Source organism: Ambystoma mexicanum, chromosome 8 (genome assembly GCF_040938575.1).
Source record: "Ambystoma mexicanum isolate Mex_15411 chromosome 8, UKY_AmexF1_1, whole genome shotgun sequence".
NCBI lineage: Eukaryota > Metazoa > Chordata > Amphibia > Caudata > Ambystomatidae > Ambystoma > Ambystoma mexicanum.
Window position 1 is genome coordinate 993753384 of NC_090929.1, and position 19798 is coordinate 993773181.

General features: G+C 43.6%; 1 protein-coding gene across 1 annotated transcript in view; it reads right to left on the reverse strand.

Moving 5' to 3' along the window:
- Positions 1–19798, reverse strand: part of VPS13D (vacuolar protein sorting 13 homolog D) — a 3263180-nt gene that overhangs the window by 1126844 nt on the left and 2116538 nt on the right. The window contains exon 41 of the mRNA XM_069610908.1: positions 19048–19153. Within this exon, the coding sequence (XP_069467009.1) occupies positions 19048–19153 (106 nt within the window). The remainder of the gene's footprint in view (positions 1–19047; positions 19154–19798) is intronic.

The following is a 19798-nucleotide window of genomic DNA, read 5'->3' on the forward strand; positions in this document are numbered from 1 at the left end:
GCCTCTTTAGTTTGTGCAATGAGGAAGGTGCGATCTGGGGCGTACCAGAATTTGATTCCCCCCTCCCAAGCATAGATATTACCAAGCTAAGGAAATTGCCATTACTTTTTTTAGACTGTATATGCGCAACTGCAATGGCGCTTTGCTTTGGACGGCCCAGCAGCACCAACATTTAGAAGAGGACTATTGCTGAGCCATATCGGTTATATATTTTTAGATGTGAATAATTGGAAAGTAGGGAAATTGCTTGAGGCCATCCCTCGACCAAAGAGTAATTATGACCCTGTATGCGTGAAACTAGGCAGGAACTTTTTTATTGACTAGATAACCACTGCACAACCAAACAGTGCTGATATTGCTCTTAAGAGCAACCACAAGAAGATCCAGAGAGAGGATTTTGATTCCGCTAGTAATGCCCCTCTGATCTTCGAGACTCATCTCCCTAAATTTGAATCAGCCTTAAACCTAAATAATACTCCCAAATGTCAATGGAAGCTCTCTATTGTATGTTGATAGCAGGGCTTACTCCCATAGTCACCAAATCGTCAGTAGCAATCAAGACAAGTGCAGTACCAAAATTCATGGTCAAGAGAGCCCTACTCATGCTGATAAAAACAGACACACAATATGATCAGATCCCTGCCCTGAGAAGAACATGTAAGGACTCGGTCAATACAAAAAAAGGGCTACAGAGGAAGCAAAATGGGAACTTCTGAAAGAAGCAAAAGAGAATAACTGCCGCTCCTTTGCAGAGGCGGGTGGATTAACTCATAAATTAAAGTAGGTTTCATTAGGAGTTCGGCCACAGTTGATCAAACCTTGTGCCTATTTTCCATGCCAAGTAAATAGTCTTAAGAAAAGAACCCCTTTGTTGATTTTAAATTTGTGTTCAATTTGACTGAAATATTTTATGGAACTTAAGTGATTTTAAAATCCCCCACAAAATCTTAGGCCCTATAAGAAAAAACAATGAAAAAAACTCAGACACTGTTAGTTATGGTCAGGGGGGAAGAAATGACAAATTCATTCGCTGCGAGAAAGGAATGCTCCAGGGCTGTGTGCATTCCCCCGTACATTTTTTTAATTTAGGTCAACCGGATTTTAAGAATTGTAGATATAAATACCGACGCTCCCAATATCACTAAACGCAAAGTGGGCATATCCCCATGTACGCAGAAGGCAATGTCCTAATCTCAAGGACCAAAATGGGCATTTTAAAACGGCTATCTGTGCCAACAGACTTCTTTAATGAAAGACGACTTACTAAAATGCTCTAAAACAGTGGGGATGGTGTGCAACGCCTCAGGGATGGCGTGCAACTTCTCACGTAAAATTAAAACTAATATCTGCATTCAGGACAACATGAAATGGTCCTCTCAAAAAGACAAAAGTCACTTCACCCTTAAAAAACGCTCTGGAGTAATACACACAAACTTACAGACCAGCCACCTTCTCCCGCTAACGGTCCTAGAGGAGTACACAGCCCAGGTGTTAGGATTAAGGGGGCTTTATGGTCCTGTCCACTTCAGGGAAACGCTAGCGACATGCCGTTTCAGGGTATTACAGGAATGCTTACTTTACGCCATGGCACTTGAGTCTTCTCCAATGCATTTCATGATTCCTTGTTCGCATCACGGTCGGAGATGGATACTTTATGACGATGTCCGTAATAATGTACCTAGGCCCTTTTCTAGTCAGGCTCATGCATGTCAAGTGTTTGCTACAGTTTAAAAGCTCAGAGAACGCTCCAAGACAGCATCACGCACACAGCTGTGTTAACGTTGCTCTGGACCAGTACATACAGTTTTTTTTAGGTTTGTTATTAACAAAGAAGGTAATTAGTTAGTGTAGGCCTGGATCATTCACTGGAGTCAGTGTGCCCGGAGTTCCACAACTTGGGGTAAGAGAGAATGTCTTACCTTTCTGTTACACCGTATTATTAGAGTGGGGATATTTAATTCTCTTACCTGATTAGTTCCAGATGGGGTGTGTTCAGTAGCACTCCTGCCTGGGGTAATCGGTCATGCCGCCGGTGGAATCAAGCCTGTGGCACCTATTCTTTCGGGAAGGTGGAGCACAGTGTCCGGGGTCTCAGAGAGCTACGAGATGTTCAAGCAGTGACTGGCACCAGGCACGGTCTGCCGCGTTATACGGCAACACATTTTGGGGGTATGATGCTGTCTTTATTATGACTAGTACAGAAAATAAATTTATAAGGAAAACTCGATCTTCCCAGAAGCACACAAAAGATCTCATAACTGATGGAAACTGGCGTTAGTCCGCTCACTTTTGCCTACTTTAAAAAAAAGAAAGAAATTATTTTTCATGATATTTTCAAAGATGGAATTAAGGCTTTTAATGGTAAAACATGGAAGTGGAAAAGGCATCTGCACATCCTATTATCTAGCATAGGGATGCTGCACCTACTCAATGAGGGTATAGCAGTCACAGATGAGACTTAGGATAATTAAGCCAAAACTAGATACCCTGTTTCTAGATTTAAGGATTGCAGATCATTCCAATTTAACTGGTTTCCCAGGCAATTTAATATTTATATCTAACTTGGATCCAGAGCCCTATCTCAATTACAAGTTCCCCATTACCAACAGAGCCTTCTGCATCAAAGTTAGATTGAACGTTTGCTCAGTCACACAACTAACCTGTAAATGGCCCTGGGGACCCTCAAAGGTTTGCCTGTTCTGTCCTACTGAAGAGGAATTTGCTGCATATGCAAATTTGCAGTTGCGATGCCCCCCTTCCCCATCTTCCTCAAATATCAGACCCTTTCTGCAGCTGACACGTATGTCCTATGTCAAAGGACCAACCATGAGTATGCGATTATTGCTGTTTTTAGCTTCTTAAATAAGGCCTGGCGGATCCGATCAATTGCAGTTGCTCAGCTTGAACTTATTTAATAATGTTTAATTTCTCTTTTGTCTATTCTTTTTTGATGTATATTGTTGGTGTTTGCATATTGCTACAGTTTGCAGACATCGAAATTAAGGTTTGCTAGGCAGGAACTTCTGAAAGAAGCAAAAGAGAATAACAACTGCAGCTCCATTGCAGAGGTGGGTGAATGAAGGGAGCATTAACTCATACATTACAGTGGGTTTCAAAAGGGGATTGGCCACAATTGACCAAATCTTGTGTCTATTTTCCATGCTAGGTAAATATGTGGTCTTAAGAAAAGAACCCCTTTATTAGCCTTTGTTGATTTTAAATCTTTGTTCGATTTGATTGACTGAAATATTTTATGGAACTCATTAAGTGATCTTAAAATTCCCCACAAAAATTAGGCCCTATAAGAAATTATGAAAACGACTCAGACACTTAATTATGGCCCGGGGGGGGAGGTGGAGGATAACAAATGAATTTGCTTCGAGAAAGGAATGCTCCAGGGCTGTGTGCATTCTCCCGTATATTTTTTAATTTATGTCAACCAGATTTTAAGAATTGTAGATATAAATACTGACACACCCAATATCGCTAAACGCAAAGTGGGCATATCCCCATGTACACAGACGACAATGTCCGAATCTCAAAGACCAAGATGGGAATTTTAAAACAGCTATCTGTGCTAAGAGACTTCTTTAATAAAAGAAGACTTAATAAAATGCTATAAAACAGTGGGGCTGGTGTGCCACGCCTCAGGGATGGTGTGCAGCACCTCACGTAAAATTAAAACTAATATCTGAATTGAAGGAGAACGGCTCCAGCAGGTGAGCTTTTATGACTATTTGGGGGAGGGAGGGGAAGGGGGTCATGTTCCAGGACAACATGAAATGGTCCTCTCAAAAAGACAAAAGTCACTTCACCCTCAAAAGACAGTCTGGAGTAATACACACAAACTTACTGACAGCCACCTTCTCCCACTAACGGTCCTAGAGAAGTACACAGCTAAAAATGACTCCTGGGTATCTAGCATTAACCAGTGACCAGCAGCTACCATTGGGGAACCAAACGTTAGTATATAGCGTTCTATCAATCAGTCTTTATTTATGACCCCTTATGCATTAAATGCTGTATAGCTGTGTCATAATGTTTATTTATAGATTCTCACAAACGCAGAGAGTTACATCTACAAAGCGGTTTGTTTGGCATTAGTTGACCTGGGGAGCCAAATGTAGCTCATGGTAGCTGTTGGTGTCAAGCTAACCGGGCCCTTCTAGATTACATGCAGGAGCTAAATAGCTGCAGCTCGCCTCAATTTCAAACCCTCGTTTTTAACCTATTGTCTCAAATTGTCCCAAACTTTATTGCACCTTTTTTGATGTTGTTTGATGATGTAGGCTGTTTGGACTCTTTAACAATGGAGAGAATGTGTGGTAAAAAACACCCTGAGGTAGGAAGCGAAAGGAATCGACCTGATGGGCAATACACCAAATCGTTAAACGCTTCCACTTGTGGTGATAGGAAGAAACCATGGCGGATGTGGAAGGTGTGCGAGCCTTTCCAGAACATAACTATAGAAACACAGAGGTGGCGTCCTACCACATACATTTCAGTATCTTTACTAACAAAATTACTGTAAGGATTGTAACATTTTATATGCTAGGTATACATAGAGCTTTATAATTTGGCTCACTTACATTTTAAGAGGGATGGGAGCAGAGAACACATGTTGAGTAAACTTGAGGCTTTTTTAATTATTATTAAGCCAGTATCAAAGAAAAGTCTGGGCTCACTACCGCATTATGTTTTAGAAAAACAACAAGGCCTGCATATCATTTACAAAACATATTATAAAAAAGAAAGGAAAAGAAGGACACAAGTATATTCAAAAACCTAATGAGTTAAACAATAATATTTAAATATGAACACACAAGTGCTACACAGTTGTAAAGCAGTGAAAACTATAGAGGTTGACCCCTATGTACAGCACATTTAAGTACTTTAAATGTTTTATAGGGCAACCCGTAGGTGATTTGATAACTGTAGTGTTCAAACTGTAGAAATCTGGTTCAAAGAGTTGTCACTAGTACATCCTTCTTGAGTTTTTTTGAGGTGCACTGAGTTTTTAGAGAGTGACCTAGTCATGGTCTAAAACATAATGAGCCCACACTTCTCTTTGATACTGGCTTAATAATAATAAAAAAGCCTCAAGTTTACTCAACATGTGTTCTCTGCTTACATCCCTCTTAAAATGTAAGTGAGCCAAATTATAAAGCTCTACCTATACCTAGCATGTAAAATGTTACAATCTTTACAGTAATGTGGACGCAACCTCTGTGTTTCTATAGTTTTCAGCTCTTAAGTCTTTCTACTACCTTTGAGCAGTCCCTTCCGTTACTCAGACTCCAGAACATAACGGCAGGCCTGTGGCATAGGGATGTGCCTGAATTCTAGAAAAGCAGGAGCCAAGCCATCAGGTTGGGGGAGGCTGGGTCATGGTGCAGGACGACCCCATTGACCTGGTGAGGAGGTTGAAAACAGGAAGGTGACTGAGTGGAGGCTGAGGGGGTCAGAGTACCAGAATTGTCTCGTCAAGGCCGGGGTCATCCGAATCAGTCTGCACTGCTGTTGTCTGAAAGCATGCAGGACTCTACAGATCGGAGGGAATGAGTAGAGAAACCTGTCCGTCGATGGGAATGTGAAGGCATCCCCCAGGCATCTGGCTAGGGGGGGGACCAGCTGGCGAGTGCTTCGGATTCTCCTTGGTGACAAAGAGGTTTATCTCTAGAACTCCCTGAAAGACGATATGAGGCAGTGCGTGGCAGAGCTCCCACTCGTGGCAGGAGCACAGTTGCCTGCTCTGGGAGTCGGCAATCGAGTTGTTGACGCCTGGCAGATGAAAGAGGTACAGGAACATCCAGAGGGACAAGACTTTAGCTAAGAGGTGATAGGGTGCTGCCTTGTTTCTGTATGTAAAACACTGTGGTATTGTCTGTGAACACCCGAATCACCTTCCCCTGGAGATGGAGGTGAAAGGGCTTCAGAGGGAAAAACACAGCTCTCAGTTCAAGAACGTTGATGTGCAGCAATTTGTCAGATGGAGAGCACAGACGACTCGCATGATGGCTGTTGAAATGCGCTTACTAGCAGTCTAATGAGGTGTCGGTGGTGACCGTCACCTGGTGAATAGGAGGACAGTATGGCGCATTTTGAACGAGATTTCCAGGACCGACCACCAGATCAAGACGAGGCAGAAGGGTTTGTGAGTGATAGCCTGTGTTAGGGAGAATTCTCTGTTAAGGCTAATTTCCTAAACCTAGTGAGTCCCCCAGCAGCTTTGCTGGATTTTTGGGGTTTATTTTTTTCTCCTGCTAAGAGTGAGACTCTCTTTCTCCCACTCTTAGACATGATTTGAGATATCCTTTGACTTTCTAATGTGTTTTATGGGCTATGGGATCTTTTACTCCATAGGGTTTCATGTGGTTTTTGTAAGTGTGTTACACAGCACCCTCAGTGCAGTAACACAGGGGTGTCATAGTGACCGCCAAACATAGACTCCATACCCTGGGACTGACTACTGTCTCCCAGGGCATGTAAAGTCCCCATTGACTTCACTAGTCTTAAATTGGGAACCGAACTAGTACAAACCATCATATTGTGGAAGTACTAGTAGGGATAATTAGATTGCCCCTGGGTCTGTTTTTCGAGGGGGCACTGTGCAGTCCAACCTCGTCGAGTTTCTGGCTGATGGCAGTGGTTACCACGAAAAATATTCCTTAAGAATATTTACTATGGGATTTTCCCATTCATTTTAAACGCACCACTTTTTGGTGCAATGTTGAAGATACCGCTGGGTTATTTATTTAATATTTATTCCCCGGTTGGGTCTTTTTGCCAGGACTCTGTTTTAAAATGGCGTTTGTGTTCGCCTCTGTAACTCCAACCCAAGTCGAGCACTTTGTTCCACTTTTTGGCGGGCTTCTCCACAGAAGCCTCCAAAAGTGGGGCCACTCTGTCTGGGTCTACAGGATGTGTGGGAGGGGGGTTTAGGCACCCTGGACTGAGTTGCCTTGGTAACTCAAGTCGCACTCTTGTGTGATTGGCCCAGTGGTGATCCGCCCGGCTCACCACTTAGCATGTTTGAGTGACAGCTAGGACTGATGAATGGGGGTTTTCTGCATAAAAGCAGGGCTTTGGGGACTGGAACTTCAGACGTCGTCACAGGACCAAAGAATCCGAAGAGGGAGAAGCTGAGCCGACCTGCAATGACGACACCACCGGTGGAGCCCTAATGAACCGACTCACCACTTCTTCGAACGACAGAGGAGATCTTCCCGAACAGTCTTCTTCCTTTGATTGGTGGGGATAACCAGTTTGCCCGCCTTTTCGCCTTCCCGGATCATCTCGTGGCCGCCTTGCCTGTGCCAAGCACCCCGGCAACCGGGATACCACGTTTTACCACTACCGCGAATAAAAGGGTAATACCTTTTTTTACCGGAGAACTCTGCGGCTGGTTTCTTCCCTGGCAGTGCAACGACCTTCAGCTTTCCTCCACATCGAGATCTTCTCTTCCTCTGGACGACGCCGCGACTTGCATTCACTGCCAGGAACAACTGCCCCCGCTGGAGGATTCTCTCCACTTTCAAGGTACTGTGTCCTCCTGGCCTCCCTCGCAACGGTCTGTGTGGGGTGTCTCGTAAATTCTCAACTTACCACTTGGGTTGGCCCTAGGCTGGCTAACTGAACTTTTCTGAGCTGACCTGATTCCTTTTTAAACTCTCTGCAAGACTCACCAAGCCTTTTAAACTGTGTTATATTGGGAGTATTGGTGTCCTACTCTCTCCAAGAGGGAGCCGGGCCTCTGAACTTTTGGCTCACCAGTAGACTTTGACTTTCCTGCCTTGCTGAGTGCTTCTAAAGTATTGTGTTGTGTGCTGTTCCTGATTTCTGCATTTTCCCTCCCTTTTTCTTAACTTATTGGAGTGCCATCTTTAGTTAAGCACTCACCGCTGTCTGGAAATAAGTGGTGTTAACTAAGACTTGTCTAATAAGGAATAATGGATGTATATAATAATAGTGACTGTGTTTTTGAACTTGCTTACAATAATAGTGCTAGAGTATTTCTAAGTGTGTCTTTAAATAAATAGTTATATACTTGATACCAAAGCTCTGGTCAGTGTTTGCTTGTGCTACTGTATTTTGGTACCTATCTTGTATACTATACATACTGTCTAACTCTTCTTGAGAGAAGTCTGGCTGCTCAGCCACAGCTACCACGTAAATCTGGGTGGTACAGACTGCTACCAATTGAGTTTACTGCCAAGACCTGTAGTCTTAAGCCTTTTGCAGTGGTCCCTAAGGGAACTGCACAGGTTTCTGGCTAACAGCCTGTCGTCCCATTTGCCTGAGATTTGTTTCCAACGGGCATCCAGGAATCCTGGAGGGGCCTCATCCGCAGCTGGCAGTGCTGTATCAAAGGGAGGCAGAAGACATCATCCTGAGGATGAATATGAACCAGAGGACGGAGGATTTCTGTTTCTGAGACAGCAATATGGACTTGGCTAGGATGGCCACAACCCTGTCCGCGGACAGTGTGGCCATGAAAGGAACAGTGTCCCGATGCACCCCCAGGAAGACCATCTACTGGAAGGAAGCAAAGCAGTACTTTCTGTAATTAAAAGAGAATTCCAGAGAGGACAAACCGAGCATCACTGTTGTGGTGTGCCATATGGACTGAGGAAGGGAAAGAATCGTGATTAACCAATCATCGAGGTACAAGTGTAAGTGGATAATTCCCCTCCGCCCAGCCCCAACAAAGGTGGGCCACTACAGGAGCCAGGCATTTGATGAAAATCACTGGGGCAGACTTGAGGCTGAAGGGTAATGCTCTGAACCGATGGGGTCCCCAACCTTTTGTTAGCAATGAGCAACATTTGAGCGTCAGATGAAATGGTGAGCAACTTCAGCACTTTGATGTAATTTATCGGCATTCAGTGGTAAAATGATTGGAACAAATCATAACATCATTTGACATTAAACTGGTATAGAAATACAATCTTTAGTAAATTAAGTGGCAAACAGTGCATTTCTAGGCACTGGGCCAGCAAAATTATTCAAAAACATTGCAGGATGTATGAAAATATTTGAGTGCTTGGAGTTCTCTCCCAGGAAATGTTCAAGCGATTTAATGGTAAATGTTTTTTAAGCACGTTTTAACAGTAGCATTTACTCCAAAATATAAAGGCTTATTTTGGTGCTGCCCCATCTATCCCTCCAAAGGGATTGTCAGGATCTTTAGGGGCAAATTGGGCATTTTTAGGAGAACAGGATGAGTAAAACTAGACAGAATATGGTAGAATTTAAAGATCATTTCAACCAGGCTTTGTGTGAGGGGAGGTTTATCCACCTAAGAAATCCAGCGGAAAATAGTGCTTTTTAAAGCACTCAAGGTCTGTTACATTGAAGACAAGTGATTAGGAATAAAAAAAAAACGATTTCTGATGGATTTGGGTACTCTTTCCCCAAGCAATCCCCTGGGAAATATAGTTGTAAGTGGTGCATTCTTAAGCATGCTAGTGGGCCAGTAACATTGTACACAAACGAACTTTTGAAGACCACTTTACAGAAGGGGTGGCATTCTTCCTTCATATTGTACACATTATATGTTTATGGTTGTATACCTCAATTGTTAAGTGCACTCCCTTGACATGGGGTCAGCCTGCACTTCGCATGTTCATACCTGTGGCAGGGTCGACTTAGCCATTCATTGCTCGAGGTTGATTAATTCATTACATTACATTGGGTAATATCCGTTCTTAAAGAATTTAGAAGCAGGAAGAATCTAGCAAGAAACACTATACTAAAGTAAAAATAATTTCTATGTCACTAAGAAATTATTTTCAGTAACATAACTGAATTGCAATTGGTAGCTACACTAATTAAGTGTGCACAATTTGGAGCTAATTCCCCTTAGAAATCCATTAGTCATATGCCAGATAGCCATATGCCCGATAAGCAAAGCATCATACAATGTGAATGTTCCCACCAGGCACTGCAATACAAGTAGTATGTAACATTTGTGCCAATTATGAGGCATGGGGCCCGCAAACACAAACTTCACATGTAAAGGAACTGGCATAAGCAAATTGTTTAAGAAGGAAAGTTTGAGCATGCATGCCACTTATTTGCCCAATATGTCGGCACCAGCTGTATAAAGGCACAGAAGCTGGCAATTGTCACCAGAACACAAACACAGGCATTTGGTTCAATTATTTTTCCCATTAATGCACTTCCGTACTAGAAAGAAGAATCAGAAGATGAAAATGTTTTCACAAAGATTATGCAATTATTGTGAAACATTTTGGACCAAAAAATTACATTTTGGCAACAAACGCAAATCATACATGTACAAAAGAATCTTATTGGAACTTCCTTGACAGTTGGGCATTCAAGTCACTCATTTTCCTACTTCTTTTCGTACTATTCGACGACTAACCCCTTTGCGGTCTACCTGAGTGCAACGGGGGAAGGCTCAGTTGGCGGCAACATTATCTTCGTAGATTGTATTCTTGATCCAGCCAGCGATGCACCTCATAGTGTACCAGAGTTTCAAGTGGCATATACATTTTAGAGTGCTAAAACAGAAATTGTCTGAATAAGGGTGGAGTCAGTGGGGAGTCCTTTTTACTTCTGATTACAGAGCAGTACCATGGGTATTCACATGGGTGGCCAGGCCAGCTTAGTTTCTGTGCTTCAGGTTCTCTTCAATCACTGGGGACTGTCTCATCTGAAGCCCCAAGAGATTCATTTCTGTAACCGCCCCCCCTTGCTCCCTGCACCCATCTGGCCTGCCCCACCACTCAGACCACTCTACTGATGCCTCCACAGCTAAAGCGTCAATACCTAACAGTATGTTATGCCTGTCAAATAGAGTAGGCTGATTGGCTAGCCTTCCTGCACAGTTCTGGCTCAGGGTACACTGCCATTGTTGTCACATATCTGAATGTCCTTCTTAGCCTTCACACAATGACCCAGAGCAACGGGCGAGCAACATTTTAGGGTCAGGAGAGCAACAGGTTGCTCGCGAGCTACACGTTGGGGATCACTGGGATAGTCCATCCGGGGGAGGAGGGTGGTGGCGGGGGGCTGAAGGAGAAAGCAATTGGGGGATGCAGCCACTATGCAGATGGAGATGGACGAGGATAGACAGTGTAAACACTATGCAGTGTTCATAAAGTCTAACTATTTCTTTTACATAGTGCACATATCATAGTATGCTCATGAGCACAGTAAGAAACTCATGGTGGCAACAGTAAAGACAGACACAAGTGATTATGATTCAAAGGTGTTTATTAAACAGTATGTAGGTTGGAAAAATGCCTAATCTAACCTAAATCTAAGATTGGAGCAAGCTTGGACCATCAAATGAAAAATAAGGTAGTCCTTGTCGCGTCTGGTCAAAGTAAAAGGGGCTATACTAAAAAAAACTATTGCCAAGCCTTACAACTTATATAGAAAGAGTGTGGGATAGGGATAGGGTTTTCAATAAAAAGAAGTGTTCACAAATATCAAGTCAGGATGGGGTTAGCCAGGGGTCTTCCTTCCCCATGTTTTGAGCACGGGACAAGGTAGCACTCCTGAGCAGAGCAGGTGCTTGAGCTTTCCTAGCATGAGCTGAGAGTTCCGCTTTTAGCTATCAGATTCTTAGATGGCTATGTCTCTTTTCATAAACAGTCTCTGCCCTTGAGGACCTGATGCTTCCAATGTAACAAAAGGTATTTGCAAATTGACCTTAGGGTGTTGATTCTGCACCCCTCTGCCGGGCACAGACTCCTCTCAAATTCTCAGACTCCCTCCGCCGGGTTCACTATGGCTTCTCCTGTTGCAATTCACAGGTCTTAATGTCTTTTTAAACAACACATCGTGGACGCACCTCTGTCGGGTTCACTCTCGTTATCACAATGTATGATAATGTTCGCTAAGACATCATGCTTCGCCCCTTCCTGTTGGCATTCCCTCCGTCTGATTCACTTTTGCCACAGATGCAAAGTTCCTTCTCCATTTTCACTAAGCAGGATTGACTCCCCTTTTCTTTCCTGTTTGTTTGCCGGTCAAAGACTTTCGACTGTACATGGGATTTTGTAAGACCCCTGTATGACCACTTTGACCTCCTGTTTGCCGCTTTCCTATGGTCTTCTATTATCAGTATTTTCAACACATACAGGAATCATCAAAGTCTATGGGGTGAACACCCACCTGGTACCAGTCCCCTCTGCAGCTGGTTTTCCCTTTTAAATTTCACAGTTCTTTGAACTCCCCTTTTTAGCCACTTTGCGACTTTCATTCAAGAAAGCCCGGTCTCTTATCGGCTCTCCCCTTGACTCACCGGCTGTGCTGAACCGCTTGGCTTCTTTAGTATCTGGAGTGAAGGACGGTACCACGGTAGCAAGCGTCTCCCTCTGTCCTGCTTATCAGCGTAGGCATGCTCCCTGTACTGTTGGCATCTTCTGCAGCACATGTTAGCTATTGTCAGCGGTCTTGCGATTCCTTGCAGGGAGGTTTCAGAAAGGGAAAAGTTGCTTCTCTCCTTGTCGCCCCTTCGGTTCTTGCCGCCTTTCTCCTCCTCTTCAATTGCTGTGCTGGGTTAGCTGTCTCATCGTGCGGTTTGCCTTGCTTGTATTGTGCTCTGCCTTTTATCCCTGTGGGGAAGGGAAAAGGCCGTCAGGTGTGTGGGATTCTGGTCAATTGCCTGACTCTGCCGGACTCTTGTATTCGGACATGTTAGGTAAACGGCTCTGGTGTTAGTCCATTTTCTTCCGTGTTGTGCGAAACTGTTTGTGTCGGAAAGGGGGGGGGGGGGCAATGTTTCTGAATGTCCTACGTGGTAGGATGGGGAAAGGTGTTGAGAGAAGGGGGATACTGTGTCTCGCCTGTCGGTGTCCCACCTCCATTCCCTAAGCAACCCCCATCCAGGTGATCCTCCATCACAGATCCAACCCCATGAACTGGATCCAATAGCGATGGCTGTGTCCTGGCCACCTGGATGACAGATACCTGGGGACTGGTCAGGGAGACACCTTCAGGTTTCTCACAGCAACAAAACGTTGTGTCATTACATTCCCAGCTGGTCGTTGAGGACAACCACTGAACGTTGAGGACAACCACTGAACGTTGAGGTCAATCACTGAACTACATCTTGCCCAATCAACCTTCTTGTGTGTACAATTTCCCCTATAGAACCTCAGAAAACTACGCCCTTCCCAAACATGAATCCAAATTTAAAACCCATTTGTTTACCCAATACTATGGCCCCAAGACTGTGAAGTAGTGCAAGATTAATACACCACAGTGTGCATCCCAGTGACAAAGGCCTCTAGGCAAATTTACGTTCTACTATACAAACACAACATAAAAAAAGCTCCTGCCACAGCTTCTGTCACCCTCATCTCCTATTAGCAACAGATAAAAGAACAACATGTGGGCACCAAGAAAAGTAAAGGAGAGGTTTTTTAGCCACTTGGCTCAGCAGATCCATAGGCAGGTTGGCCATACCGGGTCAAAATCTCAAGATGAAGCCTACATTTTGAAATCCTAAGGAGCATGCACACACAGCAGAGGTGACTTTTTGAGACATGGTTATATCTCTCTTGCAGACACTACTACAATGAGAATAGTGAAGCAGTGAATGTAATGCAGAGAGGGAAGTGGCTTCTTGATAAAGAAAGACTTTCTGAAAGCAGAGATCATGAACTGTGCTCTGACTCGCTCACCACAGCGGAAAACCAGTCGGACTGGAAATTGAGTTGCTGCTGAGACTAGATAAGTGAGCAGTGCTCGTCACTTGTGCCCTTGTAGGTGGCAGAAAGGAGGCGGGTGGATTGCGACATACTGAGGGCCAGATTCAGATGCTTGTATAAAAACAGAAATGTGCTGTTCCAAGCAGGAACAATACATTTCTTAAACGCACCCTATTCTGACAAAGAAATAATGTGGTGTAGAGAGAGGAAAGCCTCGTTTTTGCCTGATGTATGGCCTGACAAATTTACCGAAGGCCTACGATCCCTTTTGTTTATTAGAAAAGTGTCAGTGTCAACAAATTTGTGCATGATACTGGTCGACACCATGCCCCCATGACAAGGGATTTTTGCAGTTTTTACAGGTGGAAAGAAAACATCTCCCCTCTAGCCTTTCCACTCAACTCCGAATGTCTGTGCTGAAAACTCAAGGGGAGAATGTCTGTTTTCTGCCCAGCTTCTAACCCAATCTCGGAAGTGTAGAACTGCAGCAAGCATGCCAAAATAGTGTTGAGTGTGTAGCCAGTGACTGGGTAACAAAGTCAGAATGCAAATCGATTCACTTGATGAACTGAAGCATATAGAGTACTCAGTAAATTAATTGACTTAATTACACATAACATGTCTCAAATATGTAGCTCATTATGTGCCTGAAAATGTTCTAATGTTCTTTTGACTTGCTGTGCTAATCGTATCGTACAGGATTGGGAGGGATTACATCAAAGATGCAGTAAACAGGTGCAGTTTGAAAACTGGAAGTTGTAATGTTATAAACTGATGGGCAAGATTATTTGACCAACGGAAATCAAAGCACAGGACGAAACAGCCCAAGACAGCTGGGACCAAGAAGCAAGTTGATTTACGATAGTGTGCAAGATCGACAAGAACAAGAGATTGCATTGAGGAAGCCCACAACTACATGCACAACAGAAATTAATGAAAATCTAGTCACCCTACAAAAAATATTAGCTGCCACTCAAAGCTAATTTCTTTTTTTTATATACATCTTCTTTTATATAACCGCGGGTACATTAAAATGAACTACAGATACCCTTGGTTATTTGCAGTCGTCATACCTGCGGTTATCAGGGAAATACAGCAACAAAAATGCTTCCCAGCCCTTCGAAACCCTCACCAAGTGCCCTCCACATGTTTTGCCTGCTCCCCCAACTCTTCTGATGGCCTCCTCACCTCCACTGCCCTCTCCCATTCCCCCCACAACACTCGTCGTTTCTGTGAAAAATGTTTGAGCTTTGTGTTGCAAACTTGGTCCATAGCCGTTCTCCAACTCCCAAATTTCACTTGGTGTCCCTCTTGCCTCCCCCACCTCCAGCCTGATGACATTTGCATGTTTTATGACCTGCAAGTGGCACTTTTCTGCGTTTTATTTTCGGATACCCTGGGGTCTCTGCAAAGGCAGCCTACCTCTCAAAAGTAATTCGGCATTCCTATCTCATCGGCCTGTCATGATGCCAATGAAAGACGTTGTCCCATCTTACTTCACCTCAGTGCCCTACTGCTGCCCTCACTCAAGTTTTTCTCATCATATGCCAGTTCCTGCTTGCCAGCCCACAGTTTCTTTAACCAGTGTATTTAACTGTCAGACCATCCACCGTGATTAGTCAGTTTTCTGTAAAGGCCATGTGAACCCTTGGGAACGGGAGGACACAAGGCAAGTTTAAATACCAATTGCTCCTCATCTCCCCCAAGCCCCACTCATTCCACTGTGCAACTGGTGTCCCAGTCTTTCATGCTGCTATTCCTCATGCTCAAAGGAAAACTCACACTTCCTGTGCAGTATTGGTGAGTCAAAGCCTTACAATTGTACACTTTCAAAGGGAATGCTATAGATGAAGATGTGCTGTGGCAATCACATTTACTACAGGTGCATAACAATAAAAAAATGTATTGGAGAGCTTGTTAGCAGAGCATGGAATGTATAGGTGGAGCATAGGCTATCCAGAGAAACCAACGGATGGCTGAGGCAGCGATGGAGGAGCGGAACAGGGCTGCGGGCCAGTTGTGCAGGGAGTGGGCCCTTGAGCTTCTGAGAGACAAACTGAGGGGCTTGCATGGACTATCCAGAGTCTCGCCCCGTGCCTGGTGTGAACCTTTGGGAATCCCCTACACCTGCGTGCTGGGTTCCACCAACGGAAGTGACATGGCTGATCTACATGGGCAAAGCCACCCCCGATGAGGGAGAGTTTTGTTTGAAAACGACTGACAGATTGAGCAGTTCTGGATATTGTGTGCCAGATACAGGTAGTAGAAGTAGTCCTTGTGGAGGTCTTCGACATAGACATTCTTGAGGCCGCAGCTGGCACAGGCCTTGAACAGACTGCATTTGGTGTCTGCTGTGGTCAGGGATTCAGGAAATCCTTGGGAAACAATAAAACTTTGAATCTCTGAAAGATCCAATGCAGGAGAAAATACAGGACTTGTCTATGTCAAAGTCTGTGGAATCAACCCAGGGGTTTTAATGAGACTAAATATTGTAAGTCTGTGTTATAATGAGGATGTTGTTAACTGACACTTTGTTGGGGTCTGACGATGCAATATTCGGAAAGCTAGCAGTAATGAAATGATAGTTTGAAAATACTATCCAAAGTCGGCTACAGCCTCGAAAAGCATATTCGAGGCACATCCAACGCCGGAACCCACAGCCTACGACAATGTTGTGAAAGTTAAGAAAGTGTTTGCACTGACAGACTCTGGCACCTTTTGATTGTTCAGGGCGCCATTAGATTCAGGCGAATTAGTTTGGTCTAAAGTAGATACATTAGCAGAAACCATGACGATTATGTTGATAGAAACCTGTGTTGAAATGTCATCATTCGATTCCAAGGTTCCCAACTTACAATTACAACCAGTCTCTGCAAATAATAATTTTATCAAGGAATCTGTCATGATGGATCCCACAGAACCCATGATTTTAAAATCGCGGTCTCTATTGAAGTAGCTGTAGGTACCATTGTATTTACTGCATGGAAATGAGATGCCTTTTTTTGGTATGATCATTGCAAATCTTTCATTAGTAGGGTTTCATGCTTAATATCTTTCTTATCACGTAAATCGTAAGGCATCACCATAAGGTTGCAATTGTTTAATTAGTGGAACGCAACCTCTCCAGACAAGAATGCCAAATACATGCAGACGTAGCCGGCAGGTCATTCTTTGCAGCAGCACGGGCACCATGAGAATCCATTAAGGGCTCTATGTCTATAGTCGATTGGATGACGCGCTTTGCGCGTGCCGCTTCAGAGTAGATGCTCTCTTGTTATTCCACAAGTGAGTGCAGTTGTGGATGAGCCAAACGCAGTTCAAAGGGCAAAGCTCTGCAGCCACTGCTGACTCATCGGTCCTCAGCCGCACAAGTGACATATCAATCAGCCAGTAAGCAGTAGTATGCACCACTTCAGTGGGGATGCTCTCTTTTTATGCCTCGATGAGTGCAGTAATTGGTGGAGCCAAACGCAGTCCAAAGGGCAAAGCCCTACAGCCACCAGAGATTCCTCGGCCCTCAGCTTCACAAGTAACCTGGATGGCTGTTTGAAAAAGGATCTGAAGCTCCTCAAAGGCTCAAGCTTGCCTTGTTGGGCAAGATATCTCTGTTGCGGTCCTCTCAGTGCACCGAAAAGACTGGACCTATCGCATGCCACCATTCGGATTATGCAGGCCCAAAGAGGTCACAAAAGCCATGGAATGGAAGCAAATGGTCAAACATTAAACTCCAATTTGGTATAACGAGGATATGCCTGAAGGTACAAAATTCGGGATCTTCCCACGCTCTGTGGCACAGGGTAGCGAAAAACTGGGTGACTAATTCTGAGGGACAACTAATGCCTTTTGTTGACATAAAGGACAGATTAGAACTGAAGAAAGGTGAGATTTACTCATATATTAGGATCAGACATGCTTTATACAGAACATTTAGAGGACTTTTGGTAAAGTCATTTCATTGCCTATTTGGTTAACGTCTTGTCAGAAAAGATCCCCCTGACAAAAATGAGGTCCAACTCAGAAAATAACACTAGAAGAGAAGTAGGTGAAAGCTTTGATGTCTGCTCGTTAAGTTGGCATCTGTAGCAGACTCCAGCTAATCCGATTTAAGATCTTGCTCTATGTTTATTCCTCCAAAGAGTTATTGCACAGGATCAGCCACACTCCTCACCCATCTTGTCTCCTGAGTGCACCAGAAAAAGAGGCCTTTTTTGAAACATTATTCAGCTTCTCCCAACATTCTGGGATGAAGTGTTTGCATCTCATGTCGAAGTGCTGCCTGTTTCACTGTATGGAAACCCCAAATTGCCATTATTAAACATTGGTAATGAGAGAGACCTATGTACATATGACAGATTATTGGTATTCACCTCTTCGATGGTGGCTAAGAGAAGCATACACTCCAAGTGGGACATTGGTGGCGTTTAGAGCCATGCGGCATGGAATACAGAGGTTGATAGCTGCTGCTCCTTAGACGCAAGGATTTATAGGGCGAGAGGTTTTCAGTAGCATCAAAAGATATGGGGTAGATGGGAAGAACATGCTTTAGATATTGAATAGGTTTTGTTACTGTAGGAGCCTTTTGGCGAAAAACTACCTTTTGGTAAGGACTGTGGGCAGGCCTCAGAGGGAAGAACTGACATGTTCGTATTTTACTTATGGGGTTCTGTTATGCTGTTTTATTTGTGTTCAGCCTCTGATTATCTCATGCCTTTCGGCTGTAGTACTTTGGAGAGGGGCAGGTTTGGGTTGTAATTGTTTAAATAGTGAAACTCCAATAAAAATCTTTTATTTAAAAAAAATATATATTTTATATGTGGTCATTTTCATTATTCTAGGCACACTTCCTATCCACAAAGTATTTTTAGATTCAAAGTGTTCTGCAAGTAAACTGAACTTACAACTGAGAGTTCCTCTCTCACAATAAACTGTAATACACAGCATCTTCAAAGTCAAATGCATATTTGCAAATGTCTCTCAAAGTACTATGTTGAGATTTCCTAGCCTACCTGGTTAGATACAATAAGCAGCAGGATACGTTATAGGTGTGCTAATTTGAAGAGCCTCTGCAGTCCCTCTCTGCACTCAGGCAATGACCGAAAAGGAAATTTTTTTAATGTTTTGCTCTACAACCTTGAACATTTGCTGACCCTTGACTTAATTCCCAGGCCTGGTGCTGAATAAACCATCCCCCTGCACTTACCTCGAATCAGCAAAGTTATCTGGAATACGGACAGTAAACACCCCATAGCCAAAGCATCTGTTGTATCCTTCACATGAATCATACATTTTCTCAAAATAACCAACCAGCACATGCTAGGATTCAGCACGCAAAATAATAACTCTTCAATATAATCCTTACCGGGTAGGAGTTGTGGTTAACGTGGCAAACCAAAGTGTGCAGCCAGTGTGATTGCGAAGAGCAAATGGCACAAAGGGTTGTCGACGTTTCGGAGCCTTCACATCTGCTAAAGTAAGCGTTTAAACAACGGAGTTACCACTGAGCATTGCACAATTGTGCATGTAAAGGGCTTCGGATAAACAATAGTAAAAGTATAACAGATGCTTTCAAAGCAGAAAAAACATGCCATCTAACGAAATAAAGTAGAAATGTAAGAACATTACAAAATTTGTGTCCCTTTTAGCCCAAAATTACTAAAACAGGTTGCAGCAAAACAATTTCTATACTGGCAGTCAGAACAAAGCAACCAAGAGAAGACCAGCTAATGTATCTTTACATACAATCATTAGATTAGCAGATTTGTCTGGGGTCATCACTTTCAGAATTACACCATCAAGCTGAAGAACCACAAAAGCAAAATGTATAAAACCTACAAATTTGAGAACACTTCAGTCATGCAAACATCCTTCCTTGCACACGTTTTCAAGTCATACAACTGATACCAACCACATGCTTCTAATCTTTCCATGAAATTGTAGAAATGCCACTGAAATGGGCTTGTGAATCCAGGGAAAAGTAATGGTACTAAATACTTACTTTGTGGGCTCTGTACGAGTAGAGTCCACACCAGAACTGCAGAGCAGAAATGGCAAAGCTTACTGTACAACTTTCGGGGACGGGGTAATTCAGGACACCTCAATGTATCCACTGT